The sequence below is a fragment of the Pipra filicauda genome, unplaced genomic scaffold, assembly GCF_003945595.2.
Source record: "Pipra filicauda isolate LSUMZ 115617 unplaced genomic scaffold, ASM394559v2 scaffold57_size4234018_pilon, whole genome shotgun sequence".
Taxonomy (NCBI): domain Eukaryota; kingdom Metazoa; phylum Chordata; class Aves; order Passeriformes; family Pipridae; genus Pipra; species Pipra filicauda.
The window spans coordinates 913711-937566 of record NW_024104731.1 but is presented as its reverse complement, the minus strand read 5'-3'; the positions used below and the strand labels follow the sequence as shown (position 1 = coordinate 937566).

The window sequence follows — 23856 nt, the reverse complement described above, 5'->3', positions numbered from 1 at the left end:
GCCCGCCCGGGGCCGCCGCGCGCGCCCGCCCGCCCGCCATGAACTGGCTGTTCCCGCTCGCCAAGGGCGGCGGCGCCTCCGCCGCGGGCCCCGCGCCGCCCGCGCGCACCGGCCTCCAGCAGCAGCGCCAGCGACAGGTCGAGTCCCTGCGCGCGGCGCACGCCTCGTGAGTGGCCGCGGCCGCCGGGCGGGAGAGCGCGGGGGCGGGAGGGCCGCGCTGTGTCGCCCGGCCTGGCCCGGCCCGGGCGCGGCGCCGCTCGAGGCGGGACCGCGCTGTGTCGGAAGGGTACGGCGTGGCCCCACACGAGGACCTGGCTGCGCCCCGTCACCACCCGGGGAGGCCCGGCCGGGACTTCGCGGCTGTGCGGGTAAACAGGACAGCCAGGCCGGCCGAGCCTCAGCTGTCCCGGGGGCGGAGGGTCCCGCCGGGGGACAGCTGGACTATACTGTGGTGTGGTGTGCTGTGCTGTACCGCGGCGGGCCAGGAAGCGGCACTGAGAAACCGAACGCCGAGTTGTTTGTCGGGGCTACGGGGGAGGCGGCCCCGCTGGCGGCGGTGTGGCCTGGCCGGGGGAGCGGGCGCAGGTCGCCGTACCCAGTGACACCGACCACTGACCAGAAAGCCAACTAAGTGCTTTAATGGGTTGAAGTCTGCAAAGACGTGCTGATTGTTGGGATAAAACCTCTCAGAGCTGGTTGTGAGAGTGTTGTTCTTTAAAAGTTGACCCTAAAACGTAGAGTACCAAGGAGCTGTGTGTCACACTGGTCTATCTGCAGTGGCATAGCAGCCCTACGGGGTCTACTGACTATTTTTTCTGATATTCAGTGCTAGTTTCCTAATAACTGGTTGTTCCTTGGGTACTGTTTTTGTTTATATGCTCAGCAGAAGCCGGTTGTTTTTATTTCTGTTCAATATCCACACTTTTTAAAACAAAACACTTCCTTTCATCCTGAGATACTCCCTCTTGGCATACTGCCCTCCATTTTTCCTAGTCTTTTAAAGCTATTTACGTTTTAAAAGGAGATCCACAATTCATACATTCGAAATTATATTTTCAGTGAAGTAAGCATTCTATAGACGTACAGCTTCCTAGGATCTCTGTAGAACTGGAATGATAGATGCCACCTCCAAAACAATCAGGAAAGAGGAAGGAGAGTGTTTTCTGTCACATCAGAGTGAGACTAGGAGTGGAAGAGATACTTACTGTATTTCCAAGTTTAATAACTGCAGATAGCTCACCATCCTAATATTTATCACACAGGGAACATAAATATGACAGTATTCTAAATACTGTTGCTTGCATAAACTTAATTCTGTTCAGAGCCAGTTTTGCAAATATTTTTGAGACTTCACTTTTCTAAGGAGTTGTCTCTGTAGGCAGGCAGCAGCTTAGTGAACTTTTTTCCTGGCAGGAAGAGAAGCTCATCCTGAGTTAAGTCCCCAAAAAGGTGATCAGTGTTTGTCAGTCAGCTTGCTGAACTGGTTTGCTACTTGTTTGTGCAGGCACCAGCACAAGCACAGGCAGAGGGGGAATTCCTGCAGCCAGGAATTGAGATGAGGGGTAGGGACATGATAGCTGCCCAAATGTAACTTTACAGCCCTGTAAACTAGCTGTCTGATCTCTTTTAATCATAGTAAAATAATTAAAACCCAAAAGTCAGGCAAGCAGAGTAAATTCTGACAAAGTGTTCAGTTTTCATAAACAAATCTGAATATCAGCGCCTTAAATTCTTTGCTTTTAAAAAGGTATGTGAACTCGAGCAAGTTTTCAAAAGTGCAAAGGTTTATTTCTTGGATGGGACTGATGTCCTTGCTCATGAACTCTGTAGCAGCACAGATCTGTAGGATAGGAATATGTATTAAGCGTTGCAGCAGCACTGTTTCCTAAGCAGCGATTAAGTAAATGTCATTCTAGTATTTGTTTTGTCTGATAAGTCTACTTTGTCATTCATTTATGAGTATCCTGACTGCTCTTCACTGAAATGCTCAAAATTCTCCTCACAGTGTAGGTAACTAAGTTATTCAAGTTTGATTTGTATTGTCTTAGGTCATAAAAGCCCAGCTATGTGTGATCTTAATTTCAGTAAAGCAGCTACACTTCCTTTTCAGGGTCCCTCACAGGTTAGGAGCTTGAAATAAAGTCTTTGTATTTAAAGAGAGTTTTCTTACATTTGCTGTTGTTCTAGCCAAAGTTAAGTTCCAGTGTACCTATTCCCACTTAGGGAAGGGGCAACTAAGTTTATTAGTTCAAGGTTTTCCGTAAGGGAGGTTGTAACCATTTGATCAGCTCAATATGATTCTGTCTTTCTTGTTTCTCTCTCCCTGTCCTCATCTTCCTCCCCAGTTTCTATAGGTTGTGCCTGTGAGTGGAGCATGATTATATACCCTTCTCAAAAGGATTTTGCAGCAGGCTATTAAAAAGTGTGACAGATGATTACAGGGCAGGAATGTGTGTGAGAGATTCCAGGGAGAATCCTTCAGTTAAGAATGAGGAAGTGCCAATTTTGGTGTGTGGTGTAACACAGTGGAGCCCTTGATTTGAATTCTCTTGTGTTGAAGATACTTGATACTTTCTTCAAACAACATGTGATTTCACAGGGCAAGAGCAAATACTGAGTTGACTATGAGAGGAATAAGATCAGCCTGCAGAAAGCAAGGTTCATAACTAAGTTCATGTCTTACCCATTTGTTCCCCAAGCTCTGAAAGCTAGAGTCTTAAATTCTATGTCCAAATAATGCTTGGGAAGGACACAAAACATTCCTAGCACTACTTTTAACACACATTTGCCTTAAACTAAGCCAGTAAGTTGAGATTGTTGTCAGAATAGTGAGTACTGCGATTTCTCCTACTGTGTTTCCATTGCTTGTCATCCTGTATGAGGTTTAAAAGTTGAACCTCCTATTTTTTGCTTTAATCTTAATATTCAATATGACATGCTGAAGCATATTAACTTATTCCAGCATTTTCAATTTTGTTCTTACAGGGCTTTTCAAAACTAAACTAAGTACAAAGGTCTGAGGTCATGCTTGTTTTTTTAGACTTTAAGCTATTATATTGACCATGAATTGGATGCTAACCATTTCTTCTTTGACAGCATTGCAGAAATTCAGAAAGATGTGGAATATCGACTGCCGTTCACTGTAAACAACTTGACAATTAATATTAACATGTAAGTAGAGTGAGATATGTCTATGCACATCTTGAAAATTAAAATTGTTCTCAAAAAAAAAAAGTAGTAATAGAACATAAGTGGCTCCCAGCTAACTTTCAGGAACCTGGATTTGTATTAGTGTTGTAGTGATATGAGTGAAACTAGTCCTGTACAAGATGCAAATGCTCAGCTGAGAGCAAAAGTGTATTTTGCTGTGCTCAGCTCCTAAGATAGCTGCATGTTTTTAGTTGAAGGTAACTAGGGGACAACACTTGAGGGTTTCTGACTTTGAATCCCTTACAACTGCAAATAAACTTGATTAGTAATTTACTAGTCTACTGTAACTCCAAACTCTTACCCCAGTGAGGCTTCTGGATCATAACTTAAGTGATTTATTGTAACATTTCCCGTTACTTTGTTTTGGGGGGTGCTTTTGCTGTGGCAAATATTGATGGTATTCTGTCCACAAGTTTTTTATTACTTTCACCTGCTGACTTGGTCTATTCTTACAGGTTACACTGCATTGTATTTATAGTAATAACATTTGTATTTGAAAATACTCTCCTTACGCTACAGTTTTTCTTTGTCCATGGACGTATGTACTCCATTGCTATACTACAATTTTGCCCAGTAAATGCTCTCTTCAGTTCCATGGAAGTCTAGTATTCCGTTCTGTCTTACTTCTAATTTTATAACTGAATAATCCTTTTGTGTGCTTCATTCACTGTATATTTCTCCATAACTCTTCGTGTAGAAAAGTAGGTTTATGTAATTAATAGTACTTTTTCTTAGCATAATAAGCCTTCTTACACAAATTTTGTCGTGGGAGATAGCTGTAGTAATGATTGTTCTTGTATTTGCAGCTTGCTTCCACCTCAGTTTCCTCAGGAAAAGCCAGTCATCAGTGTTTTCCCACCTGTGAGACATCATTTAATGGACAAGCAGGGAGTATATGTGACCGGTCCATTAATAAGTAATGTATGTATAATTTGTAGCTTCATATAGATGTACTGTTAATAGAAGTTTTAATACATGTCACACTAGATTATTGCTAATTTCTCCTTGTAAAAAAGATTAGTACAGATCCTAATCTCTCTCGAATTGTGTTTTGGGGACCTGAAAACAAAAATTCAGGTGTTCAGTATACTTCTGTTTATTCTTTTACTGCTGCTGTTACTGAGTTGAGTATTCCATATATCTGAAACTATTTTAGTTACGGTGGCTTAGAAAGTTCCTATCAAATTTTTTTGTCAGTATCAATAACACAGTTCTTGTTTCTTTACAGTGTATTCCAAATAAAGGAGAGGGATGCTTTAAGAGTGTTTTGTAACATAGTTCTTTCCAACCTAATCCTATTAGAACAACGTCAGGGTTTTAGCTCGAATATTCAGGATTTTAATATGCTGTTCTTTCCCCTTTTCTTTGCCAACAAGGATGTGGTAGATTTTTGGGGTGGGGGAGAGGTTTTGACTCTTTCAGAAGGCAATTAATGCCTTTGTCCTTGAATCTTTTTTTTCCCCCCCTCCTTCCGTTGGTTTCCCAAATGTAACTTGGTAACTAAGGTGGATTTCTTTTGGTTGTTTATCAGATATGTAGTACTTCATTGACTCTTCCTTTATAATGGAATATACAAAAGACTTCTAGTTTCTATTCAATTCTGGGATGCTTTATCACTTTATTTGGAGCTTATGTGTACACAGTTTACAGTAGCTGATATGTCTGAAATAGCTTCCAGCACTGCTGTGTGGGTATATTAAACAGTTAAGTTCAGCACATTTTGGAGCTGTTCGATTCCAGATATAATTTTTTTTTCTGCATTGGGTTTTGTTTTGTGCTTTTACCAGTTTACAATGCACTCAGATCTTGGAAAAATTATTCAAAGTTTACTGGATGAGTTTTGGAAGAATCCTCCAGTCCTGGCTCCTAGCTCAACATCGTTTCCATAGTAAGTTATCTATAAACATGATGAATGGAACTATGTGTATTAACTTAACTTTTAAAAAAGAGACTAAACCAATTATTAGGAGGGCAGGGACAGGAATAATGTAATGGATATATGGGGAGAATTATATTCCCTGTCCTTGCACAATTTCATGTGCATGCTCGATGACATGATTGTTTTGAGAAGAAACCTAGAATTTCATTGAAGTTACTATATCAACTTGCTGATGTAACTTTATACCTGTTTTCTTGAAAAACAATATTTACATTATCAGATGAAATCTGGAATTTGCTGTAGATCATGATTTGAGCAGTTGTGTTTTTTCATATTCTGTTCATAACCTCCCAAGCTTTGGGCAGTTTCTGTTGCACAACTGTGCAACATAAATTGTGCAATTTAAAGGATTGCATTAAATATGCAAAAGTGGTCTGAGACATTCCAACTTTATCAGTACAACTATGGTTCTTGCTGCTCTCAGTGGACAGGCTGGAGAGTTGGGCTGATTCCAACGGGATGAGGTTCAACAAGGCCAAGTGCCGGGTCCTGCACTTTGGCCACAACAACCCCCTGCAGTGCTACAGGCTGGGGACAGAGTGGCTGGAGAGCAGCCACAGAAAGAGACCTGGGAGTTTGGATTGACAGGAAGCTGAACATGAGCCAGCAGCGTGCCCAGGTGGCCAAGAAGGCCAGTGGCATCCTGGCCTGAATCAGGAACAGTGTGGCCAACAGGTCCAGGGAAGTGGTTCTTCCCTTGTACTCAGCGCTGGTGAGGCCACACCTCAAGTACTGTGTCCAGTTCTGGGCCCCTCAGTTCAGGAAGGATATTGAGGTGCTGGAGCAGGTCCAGAGAAGAGCAACGAGGCTGGTGAAGGGACCCGAACACAGGTCCTATGAGGAGAGGCTGAGGGAGCTGGGGCTGTTTAGCCTGGAGAAGAGGAGGCTCAGGAGAGACCTCATCACTCTACAACTACCTGAAAGGAGGTCATAGCCAGGTGGGTGTCGGTCTCTTCTCCCAGGCAACTATCAGCAAGACAAGAGGGCACAGTCTTAAGCTGTGCCAGGGGAGGTTTAGGTTGGATATTAGGAAGAAATTTTTTACAGAAGGGGTAATCAGACATTGGAATGGGCTGCCCAGGGAAGTGGTGGATTCTCCGTCCCTGGAGGTTTTTAAGATGAGGCTGGATGTGGCACTTAGTGCCATGGTCTAGTAAGCATGGCGGTGTTGGATCAAGGGTTGGACTTGATGATCTCAGAGGTCCCTTCCAACCTGGCTGATTCTATGTTTCTATGATACTAGGATTAGAGGCACCTCTAATTCAGTTGTGAATTTAAAAAAAAACATTCCTGTTATTTAGAAGTAACTACGTGTGTGTTGCCCAAACTGTTAAATGCTATACCATAAGTAAGAACTAATGTATGACACAAATATGTTCCTTACAACTTCAGGATGGAAACAATTGAAATTTATGCTCTCATAAATTTTTGTGAAGCAGTTTTCTTATAATTAAGAGTGTGTGTAATTGGCTGCTCTACAAGAATATAGTTTAATGGAATTCTATATTATATTGCAGTATAAGAGAAAAAGACTTATTACATTAGAAGTAACAGACAAAGCAAAGTTTATGGTCATCTGAAAATTCAGTCATGTCTTTTATGTGGTCTAGTAATTATAATTCAAATGATAAGAAATGTGCTGTAAGCAGTTGGTTGCTCATGGTTGTGGGGTTTTTTTGTTTGTTTTTAGCCTTTTCAACAAACCAGCTGGAATGCCTCCTTTTGCTCCTCAGGGGTTTCCATTTCTTCCTCCATACCCACCTCAAGAAACAAATAGAACAATGGCAGCCATGCCTGTTGCTGAATCAGTTTCTTCAAGCTACACTACAGACAAGCCTGCTGCTCCCTCCTATGGCTTGATTGCTGATCTGCCACTACCTGTTCCCACAGCAGAAGCTGTGCTTCAGGTCTGTGTTCTGAGTTTTGCTGCTTAAGCTGTCAGACACTGAGTATGAGTTCCCTCGAGGGCACACAGGGCATTGCCACAAAACTCAAGGAAGCAGTATGTGTAACTGCACTTCATTGTTTTGCTGGTGTTAGGAAAGCAAAACTGTTATTTTGCCTTTGACAAAAAGTTTTTTACAACTTGGAAGCTGAAGCAACAAGTTTGTCTTTCTGAGTTTCAGTGAAACTAGTGTTACACTAAATATCTTTGAATATAGAGGGTTTTTTCTTTTGGAGCTGCACTTTCCCATAGTGCAGCTGTAACTGTTTCTCCAACCACGAAAAATGGTTTTTATTTTTTTTCCTGCCCAGAACCTGTCAGATGAGAACAATATGCAATCTTAAGCCTCTATATGTAGAATTCTATCTTGTATGTGTATATCAAACTCCCTCTCTCTGATGAACTGTGGAAGGAATTTTTTTTAATGTCCTCTAAAAACTTCATATGTAAATATTTTGTCTTTAATAAAATCTTGTCTTTAGAAACAAAAGTTTTCTTAATCTTTGAAGACACTTTTCTGGTTTTGTGAAACTCAAATTTTCTGCATTCTATGAAGACAAAGGCTTTTTCCTTGTCTAAAACCTTTTTTTTCTGAGGGATTATAGCTTTAAAAACCATATGAAAGAGATCAAAATGTCAGTCTCTTTCTTTGTTCTCACTTCTCTGAGTTGTACTCATGTGTATTTCCTTGGTCACCCAACTGTTTTCAAGTGAAGGACATGGCAAGGCAGAATTATTTGCCTCCAAAACTGTCTTATCTTTTGTGACATGCCTCCCCAAACATCCTCGAGCATTTTGTTGCCATTGTTGAGTTGTCTTCTGCTCAGAGACTAGTACTACTGCTTCTTACCACTTTTCCTGCTTTTCTTCTTGCTGGCAACTATTCATCTCCAGTTTTGGATTAAGCCGGTTAAATATCAAGAAATTACTCTTCAAAAATCTACTAAGCATTTCTGAACTTACATTTAGGTTGGCCAGAATGGTTTTACTTACAAGATGCCTGATGTTCCTGATACCTTTCCAGAACTCTCAGAACTAAGGTAAATTTTCAGAAGGTAGTTAAACTTTCCATAGTTATTAAAGGCAGTTACTGCTGGTCTGTGTCTGATTTTTGTCATAAGTCTGTACACGTTACCGAGATTTTTATAAAAATTACGGAGAGGAGAACTGCCACATACCAAAATTGTGGAGTCAGAAATTAAGCCAGCCTTGAATTCAAATGTGCGGCTTGCTTAGGGGTTTCTAATCTGTTTGATTCTTTCAATCTAATCTTCTTTATTCAACACCAGGAAAAAGAGCATTTATTTTTATTTTTCCTAACGATCAGTGTTCTGCTGTTTTCTGAAGCCTTGCCAGGGATTTAATTTCTATTAATACAATAAGCATAACTTTTGAAGGAGGAAATGGGACAGCTTTAGACTGGTTCACAAATTACATTCTCTTAAATTCGAAAGGACTGTAGTGCAGTGGACTGTTTTGTGAGCAGCTTAGCATGTGCAGGGTGGGCTGGGTTAGACAAATCCAGGTGGTAACTGTGCTAGGTGTCCCAGTGCAAATCACTTCTACATCTGAGTACTTTATATACATATTGCACAAATACTTTCATTATCTCATCACAATTCAAACAAATTTTATTAGCAATTGTTCCCTGCACTTTGCTCAGATATAACAAGACAGCCTCTTAGATCAGTTATCTGGGATAGAATAGATTACAAATTGGCTATTAATTCTGAGGGTCTTAGGAGATTTGTTTCCTTTGGATCTCATATCTTTATGGTGGTGTCATAGTTAAGCGATTGAAAACTCTGTCCTTTCAAAAAGGAGAAGACCTTTTGCAAGAAGGACTTCTGGGGTGGTTTTTTTGTTTCCTTTGACACCTTCCAAAGGTTTAATTTCGCTAAATCAGCTGTAAGTTCTAGCAGTATCCTTATATAGCAGCAAGTTAGCAGTTTTGCAGGAAGTCTAATTTGTTTGTTTAAACAAAATATTGTAATCAAGCCTGATCCTTTCAAGAAGACTGGATTAAAATTCTATGATTTTTCTGGTGATAGTTGAGTTAAATGACAAATGGTAATGCAGCTGTTCTGAATAGCTATATTGTGTGTAGGTGGCAAGGTTTTGGTAGCTGGGGGGCTTTTTGGATGGCCTTTGTGAGAGGGGTCAGGGGCTTCCCCTGTGCCAGGCTGGCTCGGCAGCAAATCCACTGCAGGACAGTGGCCCATGGAGAGGGCTATGGTGGGGCAGATACCCACACTGCAGTCCATGGAGGACCCCACATTGGAGCAGGCAGATAGGCCCTGAAGGAACCTGCAGACATGGATAGCCCAAATTAGAGTAGTCTCCCCTGCCAGGAACCGATGGCAATCTGTGGAGAGGAACCTATACTGGAGAGGGGCAAAAGTGTGAGGAGGAAGGAGCAGCAGAGATGAGTTGTATGGACTGACCGCTACCTTTGCAATTCCTTCCCTGCCTCAAGGAATAGAGGGCAGTGGGAGGTAGAGGATTTGGGAATGAAGCTGAGCCTGGGGAAAAAGGGAGCAAGATGTTTTAGTTTTTGTCTTTCTTGCTCACCATCCAACTCCTATTGTAATTGACAGTAAATTCAGTTAAATTTTTCCGAGTGTCTTTTGCTTGTGATTGTAATTGATAAGTGATCTCACTAATCTTTATCTCAACCGTTGAGCTTTTCGTTTATATTCTTTTGAGGAGGGGGAGAGAGGAGGAGAGAGCAGCTGGGTGGGCATCTGGTAGTTGGGGACGGTCAACCCACTGTAGTAGCATTAAAAAGCACTTTTTAGGAAGTAAGCCTTAAAATGGGTGATACTTTTTAACATGCTACTTTTTAAGCTTACTTCTGCACATAGTAGAGCCCACAATCCAGGAGAAAGGGGAAAAAGAAGTTGTAGTCAAGTGTCACGTGTCTGTAAAATCCCCCAAAATGCCTCAAAGTTTTGGCAGAGGTGAGTTACTCTGCATGTGGTGTTTGCTGTTAGATTTAAATCTACTCCTGTTCTGTTTGAATATAGCATATCGCAGCTGACCAGTATGAACGAGCAAGAGGAGGTATTACTGGAACAATTTGTGGCTCTACCACAACTGAAGCAAGTCATTACTGATAGAGATGAGTTAGTGAAAAGCATCGAAGAGCTGGCAAGTAAGGTGTCAAAATGTTATCATCTGTGGCTGTGTGCTGTGAACTGAATCCTTTAAAAAAAAGTAGTAATAGTGACTTTATTTTACAGAAAAGAACTTGTTGCTGGAGCCTAGTCTTGAGGCAAAAAGACAGACAGTGTTGGATAAAGTAAGTGAGCAATAAAATCTTTTTCAGAAATGTTAGGAATAATATTTGGTGGTTTTCAAGGGGAAAATGTTCTTTTTCTTTTTCCTTCCAGTATGAACAACTTACACAGATGAAAGCAGCCTTTGAAAAAAAGATGCAAAGACAGCATGAACTTAGTGAGGTATAATTTCTACATGTTATCCTTTAAGAATACTTCAATAAAATGGAAGTTTTGATTTGTATCTTTAACCATTAAGAATATTCCTCTGGTTAATCTAATTTTGTATGAAATAGATTCATATAACGTATGAAAAAAATGGGATGGTGTACCAAACAGGTTAAAAGCAAAAGAGGGGTTTCTTTGGTTGGGTTTTTGTTTTTTAATGCTATGATAGAAGCAAAGTTGGACGAAGAGAGTGATGTGGGTCTAGAGCTGTTAAGTACAATCCTGGACCAAACCAGTTTTAAGAATAGAATGATCTTTAAAGAAGGCTTGTTTAATTAATGGTACTCATTTAACATAGTAAGCTTGTAAAACTGTACCAGGTGAAAATGGTCAAAATGATGACTTTATAAATTAAACTCTGTGATTCACTAGGTATGCTTACTTTGGGCAACATGTTGGATAATGCTGTCAGACATTGCACATTCAAAAGCACAAGCTGGGTAAAGTTATTACTTCAGAAAGTAATTCAAAGAAGGAAGACAATTTCTTGGTATGTTTACCAGGCTATGCATTAGAAGATGTAACTTCTCACAAACCAGTTCCTGCACTGAAATTATTTGCTAGACTTGTCACCTGAGAATACAACAATCTGTCAAATTAGCACACATAGTACCTGAATTTCAGAATGTCCCCAAAGTAACAAAATACAAAATAACAATGAAAAAATTGCATGACAGCAAACTGAATGATTTCATACGTGATCTAAAAGTATTAAATGTTTCCTCACTGGAAAATCAGAGTAGTCTGACTTCTAATGCCTCCTTTCCGTGTGATGCAAGTTGTCTTTGAAGTGGATGTAGATAGTTGACATTGAGAAACTTATTTCTGTAAGAAACCACTTAAGAACAGGACATAATATCCCACTTTTGCATTACCTTTTCTTTTTTCTAAGTTAGATTTGCTGATTCAGTTTAATGATGGTTAGGAGGCTGAGAGCTGGAGAGTTGCAACTGAATTTTTCTGGTTTTTTCCCATATACGCTATATCTTCATGTATTGATGTTTGCTGTGCTCTACCTGGTATCTCCTATTCTCTGTCCTTCAAAGTTCCAGACAAGTCTTTTTACTTGTACTGTGAGTGAATTTTAGTAATCTTCTATTAGAGCAGAATCTCCTTATTTGCTACAAGATTAATTTAACAGGAAATTTCTGATTAAAGTTTTACAATACTTAAGTAAAATATTTTTCATGCAGTAGATGGAAGGGTAGGCCAAGCATCTAAAATGTATAAATATCTTAATTTTGCAGTTTTGTCTCTGCACAGACTCCTACTGGATGTGAATCATGTTCTGATTAACTGCTCAAGCATATTAGAGGAAAAATAATGAAATTGTGTGCAATAAGCAGAAATAAGGTTTGAGGTTTATAAGAACAGAAAAATAAGTATACTAGTTTAGATTAGCAGCCCATCTAATTCTTGAGTAGGTGCTTTTTGCTTTCCTGTCTTCCTCTCCACAGTCATTTCAAGGGTATTTAAAAGCTGAACAGTAAGTGCTTTTTTACCTTTTTATACTTCTCAGATTCACAACTGAGTTTCAAAAGTAGACCCTATTTATTGAAGACACTTGAAACGCTAGTTCTACTGAGAAATCATGCATTCGAGAACCTGTCAGATTTCCAAGCTGGATGCTTTCTGCAGTGTAGGGTAAAAGTTGAAAAGCTTTATACATTTGTGAGAATAATTGTGTATCAAGACCTAAACTAGCAATGCTTTTCTCACATTGAATCCTTTCTAGTTTAACAAGCTGTACTGTTTCTTGGAGATGAAGCTTCATCTGGTCACTTTGGCTTTTATGTAATAATAATGCTTTATCCACATATTCCATATTTATATAGTCTTGAAAATATAGGTTGAGATGGACAGTTTAATATTACGTAGGACTTTTTATTTTCTTAGAGTTGCAGTCCAAGTGCTCTGCAAGCCAGACTTAAAGTAGCTGCCCATGAAGCTGAAGAGGAGTCTGACACTATTGCAGAAGACTTCTTGGAAGGCAAAACAGAAATAGATGACTTTCTTAGTAGTTTTATGGAAAAGAGAACGGTATGTAATATACAAATACTTCTAATCTGAGATATGTACGACACATAAATAAATTTAGGACTTTGAGTTTGAGCAGTCCTGTGGTACAGAACAGTGCTGTAGTGAGCTTTTGACAGAAGAAAAAATTATCCTTAACTGGCTTCAGTGTATTTCGAGTATAATCTACATTCTGAAGGCACGTATTTTTAAGGCAGGAGTGCAAAGGTCTCCTGCATTAGACCTTATTGGTGTATTGTTGCAAATATTTTTGTGCCACTTTCTTGAATATCATATACAGATACAGGGAAGATAGCCACATGGTAAATTTCAAATTTGGAAGGTTGACATAAAACGACATGTTGTATTAAACAACATTAATGTTTAATCTGTTAAACTTTTTAAACTAATTATTTTGTTGATGGCTATCACCAAATAAGTAACTGAGGTTCAAAAAACAACATTCTTGCTTGTGCTGTAACAGAAGCAACTTAGCAGACAGTTTACCTTTCTTTAAAGATGCCTAATAAGTGCATTTCATAACACTGCAAACAATCCTCTTGTAAGCAATTGTGGATGGAATAATGTTATCAATATAGACCATTGTTCAGCTTGAACAATGAAGGTAGGTCAGAGGGCTTTTCTTTTTTAAAAAGAAAAGTAGCTAAATAATTAAAGAGAAACTGGTATGCATTATAAAAAATTGCGTTCAGAATTCAGTCTTGTACTTCTTGTTTTGTAGCTGTGCCACTGCAGACGAGCCAAAGAGGAAAAACTTCAACAGGCAATAGCAATGCACAGCCAATTTCATGCACCGCTATAGGTAAACTTTTTTTTTGAAACAATTTACCATAAGGTTCCACACTGTGTAACTGCAAATGGATTTGTTAGAGTGCTTAGTGTTCTGATGATGCTGTGGAAATCAAGTATGTACTGGATCTATTGTTATTTGTATTTAAAACATAACTTCTGGAGGAGTTAAAATATCTAATTATGGATATTTGTCTTTACAGACTTCCTGCAAACTACACCTGCCAAGAGAACGAATGAAAAACCCAATAAAGCACACTTTTTAATAATTATTATTTGCAAATAAGCATTTCATCTTATATGGTTGTATTTATAGAAGAGATTGTATACAAAGTTGGAATGGTTTTTGTACAAATTAGAATGTCTCTTTATATTCTCATTGTACTCAAGAATCCTTCTATTGCAATCTTTGCATTAATTTCTTGTATTTATTGTTGATAGTTCTTATTATATTTAAGTTCCCTGCTGCTATACTCCATTCTTCAGAAATTAAATATCTAAACATGTAATTTTGACTAGCTTTTTACATTTTTATAAAAACTTAATTCATATCTTTTGTATTCTGAACTTTAAACATAGATTTGGCTTGATCTGTGGAAGACTCTGAGATAAGTGTTGATAGGGCTTTGGAAACTGAAGAAAAGTTCTTAATTGAGATGGTCAGTGGATTCACAAGCTGTCTTTTCTTGAAGCCAAAATACTGAAGAACAAGTTTTTTACTTCCAAATAATAATAGAAAATTAAGTGTAGCTTATATTGTGTTTTGGATAAATAGATTGGAATTAAGCAAAGAATGTGTTGGAACAAATTATACTGGAATCAAAATAGAATAAATGATCTCTGCTTAGATTTCGTATCTTGGTTAGTAACATTGATGCACTGATTTCAGGAGTGGCTTGGTATCTACCACTATAATTAAACACAATTTTCATCTGACAATTTAATTTTCTTATTTTTTTTTTTGTACTTAAAGGATTAATAATCGGGTCACCTCCCAGTTTCTGTTCTATGCAATATGAATATGTTCATCATGTGAGGAACTCAGAAGCACTTTACAAAAACTATCTTTGAAGTTCTGTGGGAAATAGTTATTTTTTCCTAATTTTAAAAAAGAAAGAAACTAATGTGGTTGGAGTTACATTGTGTGCTATGTTAAGGCAAGGGATAGAATTTGGAAGTGAGATTTAATTCTGCCCACTGAATCTTGCATCTGGTAAGCTGACTTTTTTAGGATGTAGGTATATCTGCTGAGAAGTGATAGGACCAAATGAAGATACTTGGGTGTCTGAAAAAAATCAACACTTTATAAGTGCCATGGTTAAGCAATAATATCTTCTTCCAAAAAATGTGCTGCTTGTATATTGACATAGCACTTCTGCTAATGTGCTAACTAAAGCCCTGGTTAGAAATGAGATCATGTAGGTTTCCAAATGGTTCTGGATTTCTGTATCTGAGTAGCATGATTTCTGCAGCTCTGGAGAAGAGTTAGATGTAAGTCATCACTGTCACCTTCTTGGCAAACTCTCATCTATTTATGTGCTGGATGTATAAGTTGTTTCTGACCTTTTTCTGAGGATCTAGCTGTCGTTAAAGACTAGACTCACACCTCTGTACAGGGCTGTTTTTTTATTGTTGTTTCTTCCTTGTAAGCAGAGAAAGGAACAGATGACCAGACATCTGGTGTTCTTGCTGTATTGGGCTAGTATTTTCTTTATATGTTTTATAATGGCATGGAATGACAGGCTTCTCTTCTCATCTGCCTCCTCATGTTGAATGTTTTGTCAGGTATTGTGATGCTCTACTACCACTGAACTCTTTATCCAGGTCACCTTCAGGGGATTTGCTTCCCAAACTAATACAAGTTCTGCACACTTCAGCTTTTCCTCTTATGTTACTTTAGCAAACACTTTCAAACTCTTTTCAGTACTAGCCGTGTAGTTCAAGACTCAGCAATTCAGTATATTACACAACTGGTGAAAAATGAATTGGATATTGCCCCCACTCTGGGAGAAACTCTTAAGGCCATACAGCAGGTGAAAACTGGCAAGGCAGCTGGGGTTGATGGAATTCCACCTGAAGTCTGGAAGCATGGGGGCCAAGCACTTCATGCTAAATTTCACAAATTTGTGGTGTGCTGTTGGGAACTAGGTGAACTACCATCAGACCTTCGTGATGCAGTCATCATCACCTTGTATAAGAAGAAAGGAGATAAATCAGACTGTTCAAATTACTGTGGTATTGCTCTGCTCTCCATTGCTGGCAAAATCCTTGCAAGAATACTTTTGAACAGACTAATACCTGCTATAGCAGAAGGAATTCTGCCTGAAAGCCACTGTGGTTTCAGAGCCAACAGGAGTACCACAGACATGGTATTTTTTCTCAGACAACTGCAAGAGAAGTGCAGGGAACAGAACAAAGGTCTCTATGTAACCTTTGTTGATCTCACCAAAGCTTTTGATACCGTGAGCAGAAAAGGTCTGTGGCAGATTCTGGAACATTTAGGTTGTCCCCCCAAGTTCCTTAAAATGATCATCTCATTCCATGAGGATCAGCACGGCCAAGTCAGACATGCCAATGCACTTTCCGAGCCCTGTCAAATAACCAGTGGTGTGAAACAAGGCTGCGTTCTTGCACCAACCCTATTCACAATCTTTTTCAGCATGATGCTCCAAAGGACCATGGCAGACCTCGACGAAGAAAATGGTATCTACATCTGATATCATACCAATGGAAGCCCATTCAACCTAAGGCAACTGAAGGCCCACACTAAGACCTTAAACCCTCTTGTCCGGTAGCTGCTTTACACTGACACCGCTGTCCTTGTCACCCACACAGAAGCAGCTCTGCAGCGTTTAACATCCTGCTTTGCAGAGGCTGCTGAGCTTTTTGGGCTGGAAGTCCGCTTGAAGAAGACAGAAGTTTTCTACCAACCTGCACCTCAGGAAGTCTTCCTCCATCCTCATATCACCACTGGTGAATCAGAGCTCAAATCAGTCCAGCAGTTTAATTACCTGGGAAGCATCATTTCCTCGGATGGTAAGATTGACAGAGAGAGAGGTAACAGGTTAGCAAAGGCATACAGAGCTTTCGGAAAACTCCACAAAAGAGTTTGGCGAAACAAACACCTGAAGAAAAGTACAAAGATCAGCGTTTACAGAGCCATAGTGCTGTCTACTCTGTTATATGGATCTGAATCATGGGTCATTTACTGCCACCACCTGCAACTCTTAGAACGCTTCCATCAATGCTGCCTCTCTACAATCCTAAACGTCCAATACATCTGTTCTAGAACAGGCAGCAGTTACAAGTATTGAGGCCATGTTGCTGAGAACACAGCAACATGTGTTGGGCAGGGCATGTCTCCAGGATGAAGGACCACTGCCTCCCTAAGATTGTGCTCTAAGGTGAACTTGCCACCGGCTACTGCAAGAGAGGAGCCTCGAAGAGGAGATACAAGGACTCCCTGAAACAATGTCTCAGCCTTGGCCATATCCATCATTGTTGGTCTACTCTGGCCTCCAATCGGGAGGCCTGGAGACACACTATAATGCTGCTGCTTCTTTTGAGAATGCATGCAGGATCACTCTTGAGGAGAAAAGACAACGTAGAAAGAACCGTGTCTTGTCGATACCACCTAAGGAGTCTTTCTGCTGTGCCTTTTGCAACTGGACTTGTCTATCTTGCATTGGCCTTTTTAGCCACCAGCACACTTGTAGCAAGTGTGGGTAGAGTCCTTCCCAAATCTTAGTTCGTGAAGCCCAGCCATGATGACTTTAGCAAATTTACAAATTCAAAACTTGATGGAGTCTTTCTGGTGGTAGTGGAGTAGAGTCTGGAAGAAATTGTCACTGTTCAATGCAAGTTCAGTGTTTGTTGTTCAGGGATATGAGAGTTTAAGATCTCCCCTTTTCTCCCTTTCTATTCTCTCATATTATCGTTCCTATTCTTTAGATTTTTTTTCCCTTATTTTTTAGCCTCTTTGCAGACACAAACCCATCCTCTGGAAAAGAAGTACAAAAGTCTCTGTATTCAATAATGTTGGGTTAGCTGCAGGAATCCCATCACATCCAAGAAAAGCCAGCCTGTTTCTGGCTTTTCTGGCTTTAAAGGCCAAGCTGATGCAGGTTTGTATTTTCTCCTTGAGGTTTGTTTTTTTTTCTTTAGTCCTACACTGGTTGCACCTTCACCAAAAGACTTAGTAGAATGGTGATAACACTGTCAAGAGTTAGGTTTTTTTGCTTCTAGCATGCTGGTAGCTCACTGTTGAGTGCATTCCTTACATTATTTTGCTAAAATATGGAGTGTAGGTGTAAATCCATCTTTAAACAACTCCCTGTAAAGTGTAAGAGAACGGCAGCTGCTGTTAGATGCATATTCTGAAGGCTTTTGAAATGTGTCAAGCGAACTTTTAAGCAGTCTGGAATAACAGGCTACGTACAGTGACTTGTTTCTTGGGAGCCTTGCGCTATGTCACCCTCAGGTGTTCTGCCAAGTGAGAAAGAGAACTCAGTGAGCAAGAAATAAGAGTAAGAAGATGGCTTGTCTCTGATGTTGCAGTAGTTTTGGGGGGAAGCACATTCTGTATTGTAAGTGCTAATTGAGCCTGGGGTTTGCTTAATTTCAGTACCTGATCTTGCAGCTAAATCACAGGACCACAGAATGGGTAAGGTTGGAAGGGACCACAGTGGGTTATCTGGTCCAACTTCCCTGCTCAAGGAGGGGCATCCTAGAGCACATGGTACCGGATTGCATCCAGACAGTTCTTAGGTATCTCCACTGAGGGAGACTCCACAACCTCTCTGGTCAATTTCTTCAGTGCTTGGTCACCTGTGCAGTAAAGAAGTTCTTCCTCATATTCAGTTGGAGCTTCCTGTGCATCAGTTTCTCCCCATTGCCTCTTGTCCTATTGCTTGGCACCACCGAGAAGAGCCTGGCTCCATCCTCGAGACCCTCCCTTCAGATACTTACAGACATTGATGAGGTCCCCTCTCAGTCGTCTCTTCTGAAGGCTGAACGGGCCCAGCTCCCTCAGCCTATTCTCATCACTGAGGTGCTCCAGTCCCCTCATCATCTTTGTTGCCCTCTGCTGGGCCTTCTTCAGGAGCTCCATGTCTCTCTTGTACTGAGGAGCCCAGAAATACTCTTCTCAGGTGGAGGACTCTTCATTTACCTTTGTTGAATTTCAGAAGGTCTCTCTGCCCATCTCTCCAACCTATTGAGGTCCTTCTGAAGGGCTGCACAATGCTCTGGAGTATTTGCCACTCCTCCCAGCTTTGCGTCATCAGCAAACTTCCTCAGGAGGCACTCTGCTGTGCTAGGCACCACTGCAAGCAAGAGACTATTATGGTAAAGTCAGTTCTAAGCAGTATGTACTATAGTTCTGTTTGCTCTGTACATAATCCTGCAGTTTTGCTGCTTTGGACCTGGACCAAATGTATTAGTTAGAAATCTTACAGTTTTATTCATGTCCAAATTCTTGCTACCCCCTTCAAAGACTAGCATAAATCTTTCTAAAAGAGAGATTTAAGAGACCTTCAGGTCAAACTGAATTAAAACTCTTGACAACAAAGTTATCAGCCGTAATTGTGTCTTTATTCTGAACAGTAAATGCTGTAATATGTTAAACTTACAAATAAAGGCTTTGGGATTTTTATATAGCTTGTAATCATCTAACTTATGGATAGAGTCAGGCATTTGACATTGCAGGACTTCTTGAGTGGATACAGAATTATGTTGGAAATGGATGCAGTAAGCTGCTCAAGGAGAAACTTAATATCTTCATGAGTAGTGATGTGAGCTTTTCATGTTTAACTCTCTCAATAGCAGTAATTCTTGGAGCCACCTTCACTGAAACAGGCTTTGAAAACCCATACTGGATCTCTGGCTTTTGTAAGCACCTTGTTTTGGTCAGATACGTTGTAGACATCACACTTACAGTAATAAGCTATGAAGAAAGCTAGTATATTAATAATAAGGAAATACTTTACATAAAATAACTGTGTTCTTTAGTCTCCACAAAGGGAATAAATTCATCCAAAAAACCTTGGCAACCAGCAGACTTAAAAAAGTGAGTCCTTGCCTGAACTCAGTCACAATTCTGGTGGACCTCTAAGGTTTCATTAGCTTCTTTCCAGAATAATTTATATTAAAAGACCACTATATTTTATTTTAAGGTTTAGCATGATTTGATTTGCTGTTTTCAGGTGCTCTACTGGCAATTTAAATATGACAGGTAAAGTTAAATGCTTATTTTACCTTCTTATTGCCCCACTCTGCCAGTGTTTCTGGCCTCTCTGAATTCAGGGTTTGCAATACGCTTGTCTCTAGATCTTTGGTGGATTTTTCATGAGTCTTAGTACTCTGATGACCCACCACATGTTTCTCCCTTCCTAAATGAACTGTCAGTGACTTTCCTGTCCTTGGAGGATTTTTCAATCACTGTGGTGTTTACCTGTCTCTCCACTACAGAGCATAAGAGTGACCAACCAACCTAAAAGCCACACTCAGCCTTCAGCCTGCACCCAGAAACAGCCCCTGACCTTGACTATGTTTGTGATCTACTTGAGAACTCTGTGCAGATCAGGGCAACATCCACATGAAAGCATCAAGTTAGCTAGTCAACAGTGATGACATGCTTATCTTCATTGCAAAGTCTCTATATCTTAGCTGTTGCTGGGGCTTAATTGTTATTAGTTTGTGTCATTAAACATATTCTATGCTATGTGGACCTGTGCTCTGGCTTGCCCCGTCTTCAAAGAATGTGGTTCCCTGCCTTACTTGCTGATTTTACAAAGAGCTTTCCTTCCCTGCCTCCCTCCTTTTACTTATTTTCTTTTTCTCTTCTTACTTCTAATGATATCATTTGCTCTGAGTTGTGCCCTCCAACTTTTTAATTCTATTTCTCAGATTTTTAGCAGTTTATCACCTTTTTCTCTCTTGTACAGAGCTACCAATAAAAGCAGTAGTGAATAGGTTTTCCTTCTGTGCTTCAGATGGTGATATTCTGTAGAGAAGGCTTCAGCTGTTTGATCCCATTCCCTTCAGTGTCCTTTAGAGGCACATTTTCGTACTAAAGACCAGCCTGAACCTAGAGAGGCCTTTTCAGCAGTTTAGCTATGTTCATCTGTGTCATATTTTAAATTACAGTGGGCTTATGCCAAATTTGCAAAGGTTTGCAGCACAAGGCTACAAGAAATCAGTGTAGTTCATTGTATGGTTTTCTCAATCTTTTTTGGTTTGCATTTCCTAAGAAAAATAAATACAGGGCTGTAACATGCTTCCATATTATTAACACAATTGTTGAGAGTCTTGGTTTTCTTAGTTATCAGTTGTAGATTTCTCCACAGCTTAAAACTACTGGATTAAAGTATCAAAGTAGGGAAGATAGAAAAATTCCCTGTTCTTAGTGGCAAAGTGACTTTTGAGTAAATGAAAAACTACAGTACACAAATCAGGATAGCAAACCTTTCTTTCACTCACTGGTGTGAAATAAAATTAAATTACACCTAAGTGTTTATTTGAAAGTGTTTCTCATTAGCCTGATAATGCCACAAATACATGCAGTACAGTGAAAACAGTAGCAGCTAATGCAAAATTTCAAAGGCTGAAAGACACATCACAGAGGGCTGCTAAGTGAAGGCTTGATAAAGAAAATGTTAATATGTTAATATTTTAGTTGTAAAGCTAGTTACATGGAGTTGCATAAGCGACACAAAGAGTGCTTTGAATTTGCGTATCTTGCTGTTCTGCATTTATTTCTGGACATGTCTAATAGGACACAGTATCATATATAATTTTATATTTTAAAGATGTGCAATAACACTGCCCATTTTCAAACTCCTTTTTAGGTAGAATATTTGTGTGGTTTGTTTTCGTTTCTGACTTTGCAGCATATTTCTTTAGTTTGAGAAAGTACATTCAAAGTCTGTAATAACATAAACTTTACAGGCTACGTTCAAAATACAAAACATTTTTAAAAGTGCAATTAAAATCAGGGATTTCATTCATTAAAAATTCATAAAGATTAAAAACAGAAGGCTAGATTCTCAACAGAGTATACCTTAGAGTTGTATTTATTTGAATTGAGCTATAGGGATTTATCAAATTGAGGATCTGGCCTTTCCACTATAACATTAAGATAAACCTTGCTGTTAGGAATTATTTGTTCAAAGACAGCAGCTCCCTTAGGAGGATATTAATAATACTGAAGTTTACATACTCACTTTTAATGATGTAAGTTCACAGAACAGAATGAAAACCATTCCATAAATGTAATAAAATCTAACCATTCTAAATTGAAGCATATTTATATAATACAACTCTGTCTGTAAGTCTGTATTTGGAGGAGTAATGTGAAATGCAATCAAAGTAAACTTAACATTACTACCACTTTGCTTTACTAGAGTTCAATACCACATTGTCTCCAAGCAGGTAAGAGCAGTCATGTGAACTATATTTTTAACTGCTTGCTTTAACTAATATTTAAAAATAAAAAAGAAACTTGGAAGAATTGCAGCTTAATTTGGCCACCTTTTTAGTGAGTTTCAAGACATTCCAAATTTTAAACATTTTTCACTTGTTTACCTCTGTAGTGATGATTATGAAAACTATTACTCCTGTTCTTAAAAATATGATAACAAGATTAAACTTCCTGGTAAATGTTGAATCAGTTCTTAAATTAGTATTGCCATGCTCTTCAGTTTGGCAAATACTAAAAGGGAAATTTTGTGTGAAGACAGAAAAACTGGTTGCTAATGGTTAGTTTATTTTGAACAACAGAATTTGGAAGGAATATTCTTTATAACAGTTCCTTTATGGGCATAACAACCTTCCTTTACTTAGAAATTCAAAGTGATGCTTTCGTAAGTGATTTTTGTAAGTGGTTTTATATTCTCTATCCTCTGCACTGTATGTGTACCTCACTCGACTCAAATAAAACATTTTCAAGTAGGAATCAGAATAGGCTGGAGAATTTAGGATTTTACTACCTTTAGAGTTTTAGGTAGGTGGTTTGGAACTAGGGTAAGATAGAAACAAACTTGAGAACTAAACATAAAGAGGCTAGAGTAAACTGCCTAATGTACCTTTTGTTATAAAGGGATGCTTTAGCACAAAGGCTGTGTGAATACTGTTCTATTCCTTTGAGTTTTGGTCACAGAAACTACTGAACTTTCAACACTGCTTGAGAACCAAGTACAAATGGGATGAATTCACATGCAGCAGCAGAAACTGCTTACTAAAGGATTTTTTTATCAGGATCAAAGCTTCATTTGTCCCCTTAGCCAGCATGTCAATTTGTTAGTTTTACTTTGCTGAAAAGAATTCTAGTAGGAGGATATGCAAAATAATTGTTTGAATTCAAAATTTAACACCTCTTATGAAAAAAAAAATATATGTCTGAAGGCAGAAGAACTCTACAAAAATAAGTTTTGACAGCTTCACCAGTAAGGCTAACACTAATGCATCTTCAACCTTGTGTAAGAGAGTACTTTGGAATTTCACATCTTTGGAGAAGAACTATTATCTTGTACAATATATAATTATGGAAATGTACAAAGTAAGGAATAATTATGTACAGCATTGATAAAACAAATATCACATTAGCTTAACTAAATATAACAGCAGATATTACCTTTTTTAGCATTATGTCTTAAAATTAATGAACTTGTTCTGCTTAGATCTTTACTTACACAATTGCACAGTTCCCTTTCTTTGGATTATTTCTTTAGGCTACAGACCACTTCCATTCTTCATCTGATGAAAAGATGTCATTCCAGACTGTGTAAGACTCAACTTCATCTGGATCCTTGCTGCTGTGAAGGTGTTTCAGCCTGCCAGAAATACAGCCTCATCAGAGTCCTTGCCACTGTCTTCACTAGGCAAGCAGCCACCTCCACTTGGGGACCTACAGCTTAAGTCCTCCACACCAGACTCCTGATCACTGTTGGCTGAGAGGTCAGGATCAGAACTTTTCAGGTTGTCCTGTGTCAAAATCAGAGCAGAATCTTCTTCATCCCCTTGTGAAGGACTCCGGGATGGGAATGACTTCAGATCGTTGCTATACTCCTGGGGAGTGTTAGCTAAGCTATTGTTGGAAGTAGACAGCCTTAACTGTTTGCTTCGGTCTTGTTGCTTACTCTTGACTTTATTATCACCTAATTGTGATTTCTGAAGATTCGCCAATCGCTGAAATAAAGGAAACAGTATTACATGCACACATTTAGGACCAGTAATCCTCTTCTATGTCTTTGCCTTTTTTTTTTTTTAAATATAAGTTCAGAGCCCAACCCCACTAGCACCCTTTAAAACTGTCTGTGGAGTATGAGAAGTGCACAATTTCTCACAAACCAACGCTGACTTACAGCAGCCTTCTGAGCTACAATTCCTTCTGAATTACAGAAGGATTAAACTCACTTTCAGTAGTACTTGTG

General features: G+C 39.3%; 2 protein-coding genes across 6 annotated transcripts in view; one reads left to right on the top strand and one right to left on the bottom strand.

Annotated features, from left to right (window-relative positions):
• Positions 1-23: 23 nt before the first annotated feature.
• On the top strand, positions 24-23658 carry VPS37A (VPS37A subunit of ESCRT-I). Of its 5 annotated transcripts, none has more exons than XM_027735462.2 (12): positions 24-166; positions 3097-3171; positions 4017-4131; positions 4998-5098; positions 6840-7056; positions 8064-8134; positions 10121-10248; positions 10337-10395; positions 10487-10555; positions 12497-12640; positions 13359-13439; positions 23155-23658. In XM_027735462.2, exons 1-11 carry the CDS (start codon positions 39-41, stop codon positions 13437-13439), a joined length of 1188 nt encoding a protein of 395 aa, XP_027591263.1. In that variant the 5' UTR covers positions 24-38; the 3' UTR covers positions 23155-23658. The 5 variants fall into 5 exon arrangements, with proteins under 5 accessions (XP_027591263.1, XP_027591262.1, XP_027591264.1 ...); XM_027735461.2 differs by lacking the exon at positions 23155-23658 and adding an exon at positions 13630-14365; XM_039387645.1 differs by lacking the exon at positions 23155-23658 and adding an exon at positions 13630-14365 and having other exon boundaries at positions 66-166; positions 3105-3171.
• MTMR7 (myotubularin related protein 7) overlaps positions 18997-23856 on the bottom strand; it is a 46493-nt gene continuing 41633 nt past the window's right edge. The window contains exon 14 of the mRNA XM_027735460.2: positions 18997-23611. Within this exon, the coding sequence (XP_027591261.2) occupies positions 23252-23611 (360 nt within the window). The 3' untranslated portion in view covers positions 18997-23251. The remainder of the gene's footprint in view (positions 23612-23856) is intronic.

Bases quoted from the DNA above. Each gene is read 5' to 3' on its own strand.
- VPS37A (XM_027735462.2), top strand. From the start codon at position 39: ATGAACTGGCTGTTCCCGCTCGCCAAGGGCGGCGGCGCCTCCGCCGCG. The intron at 10,249-10,336 runs GTAAGGTGTCAA...TTTATTTTACAG, and splicing joins AAGCATCGAAGAGCTGGCAA to AAAAGAACTTGTTGCTGGAG. The intron at 10,556-12,496 runs GTATAATTTCTA...TTATTTTCTTAG, and splicing joins GACAGCATGAACTTAGTGAG to AGTTGCAGTCCAAGTGCTCT.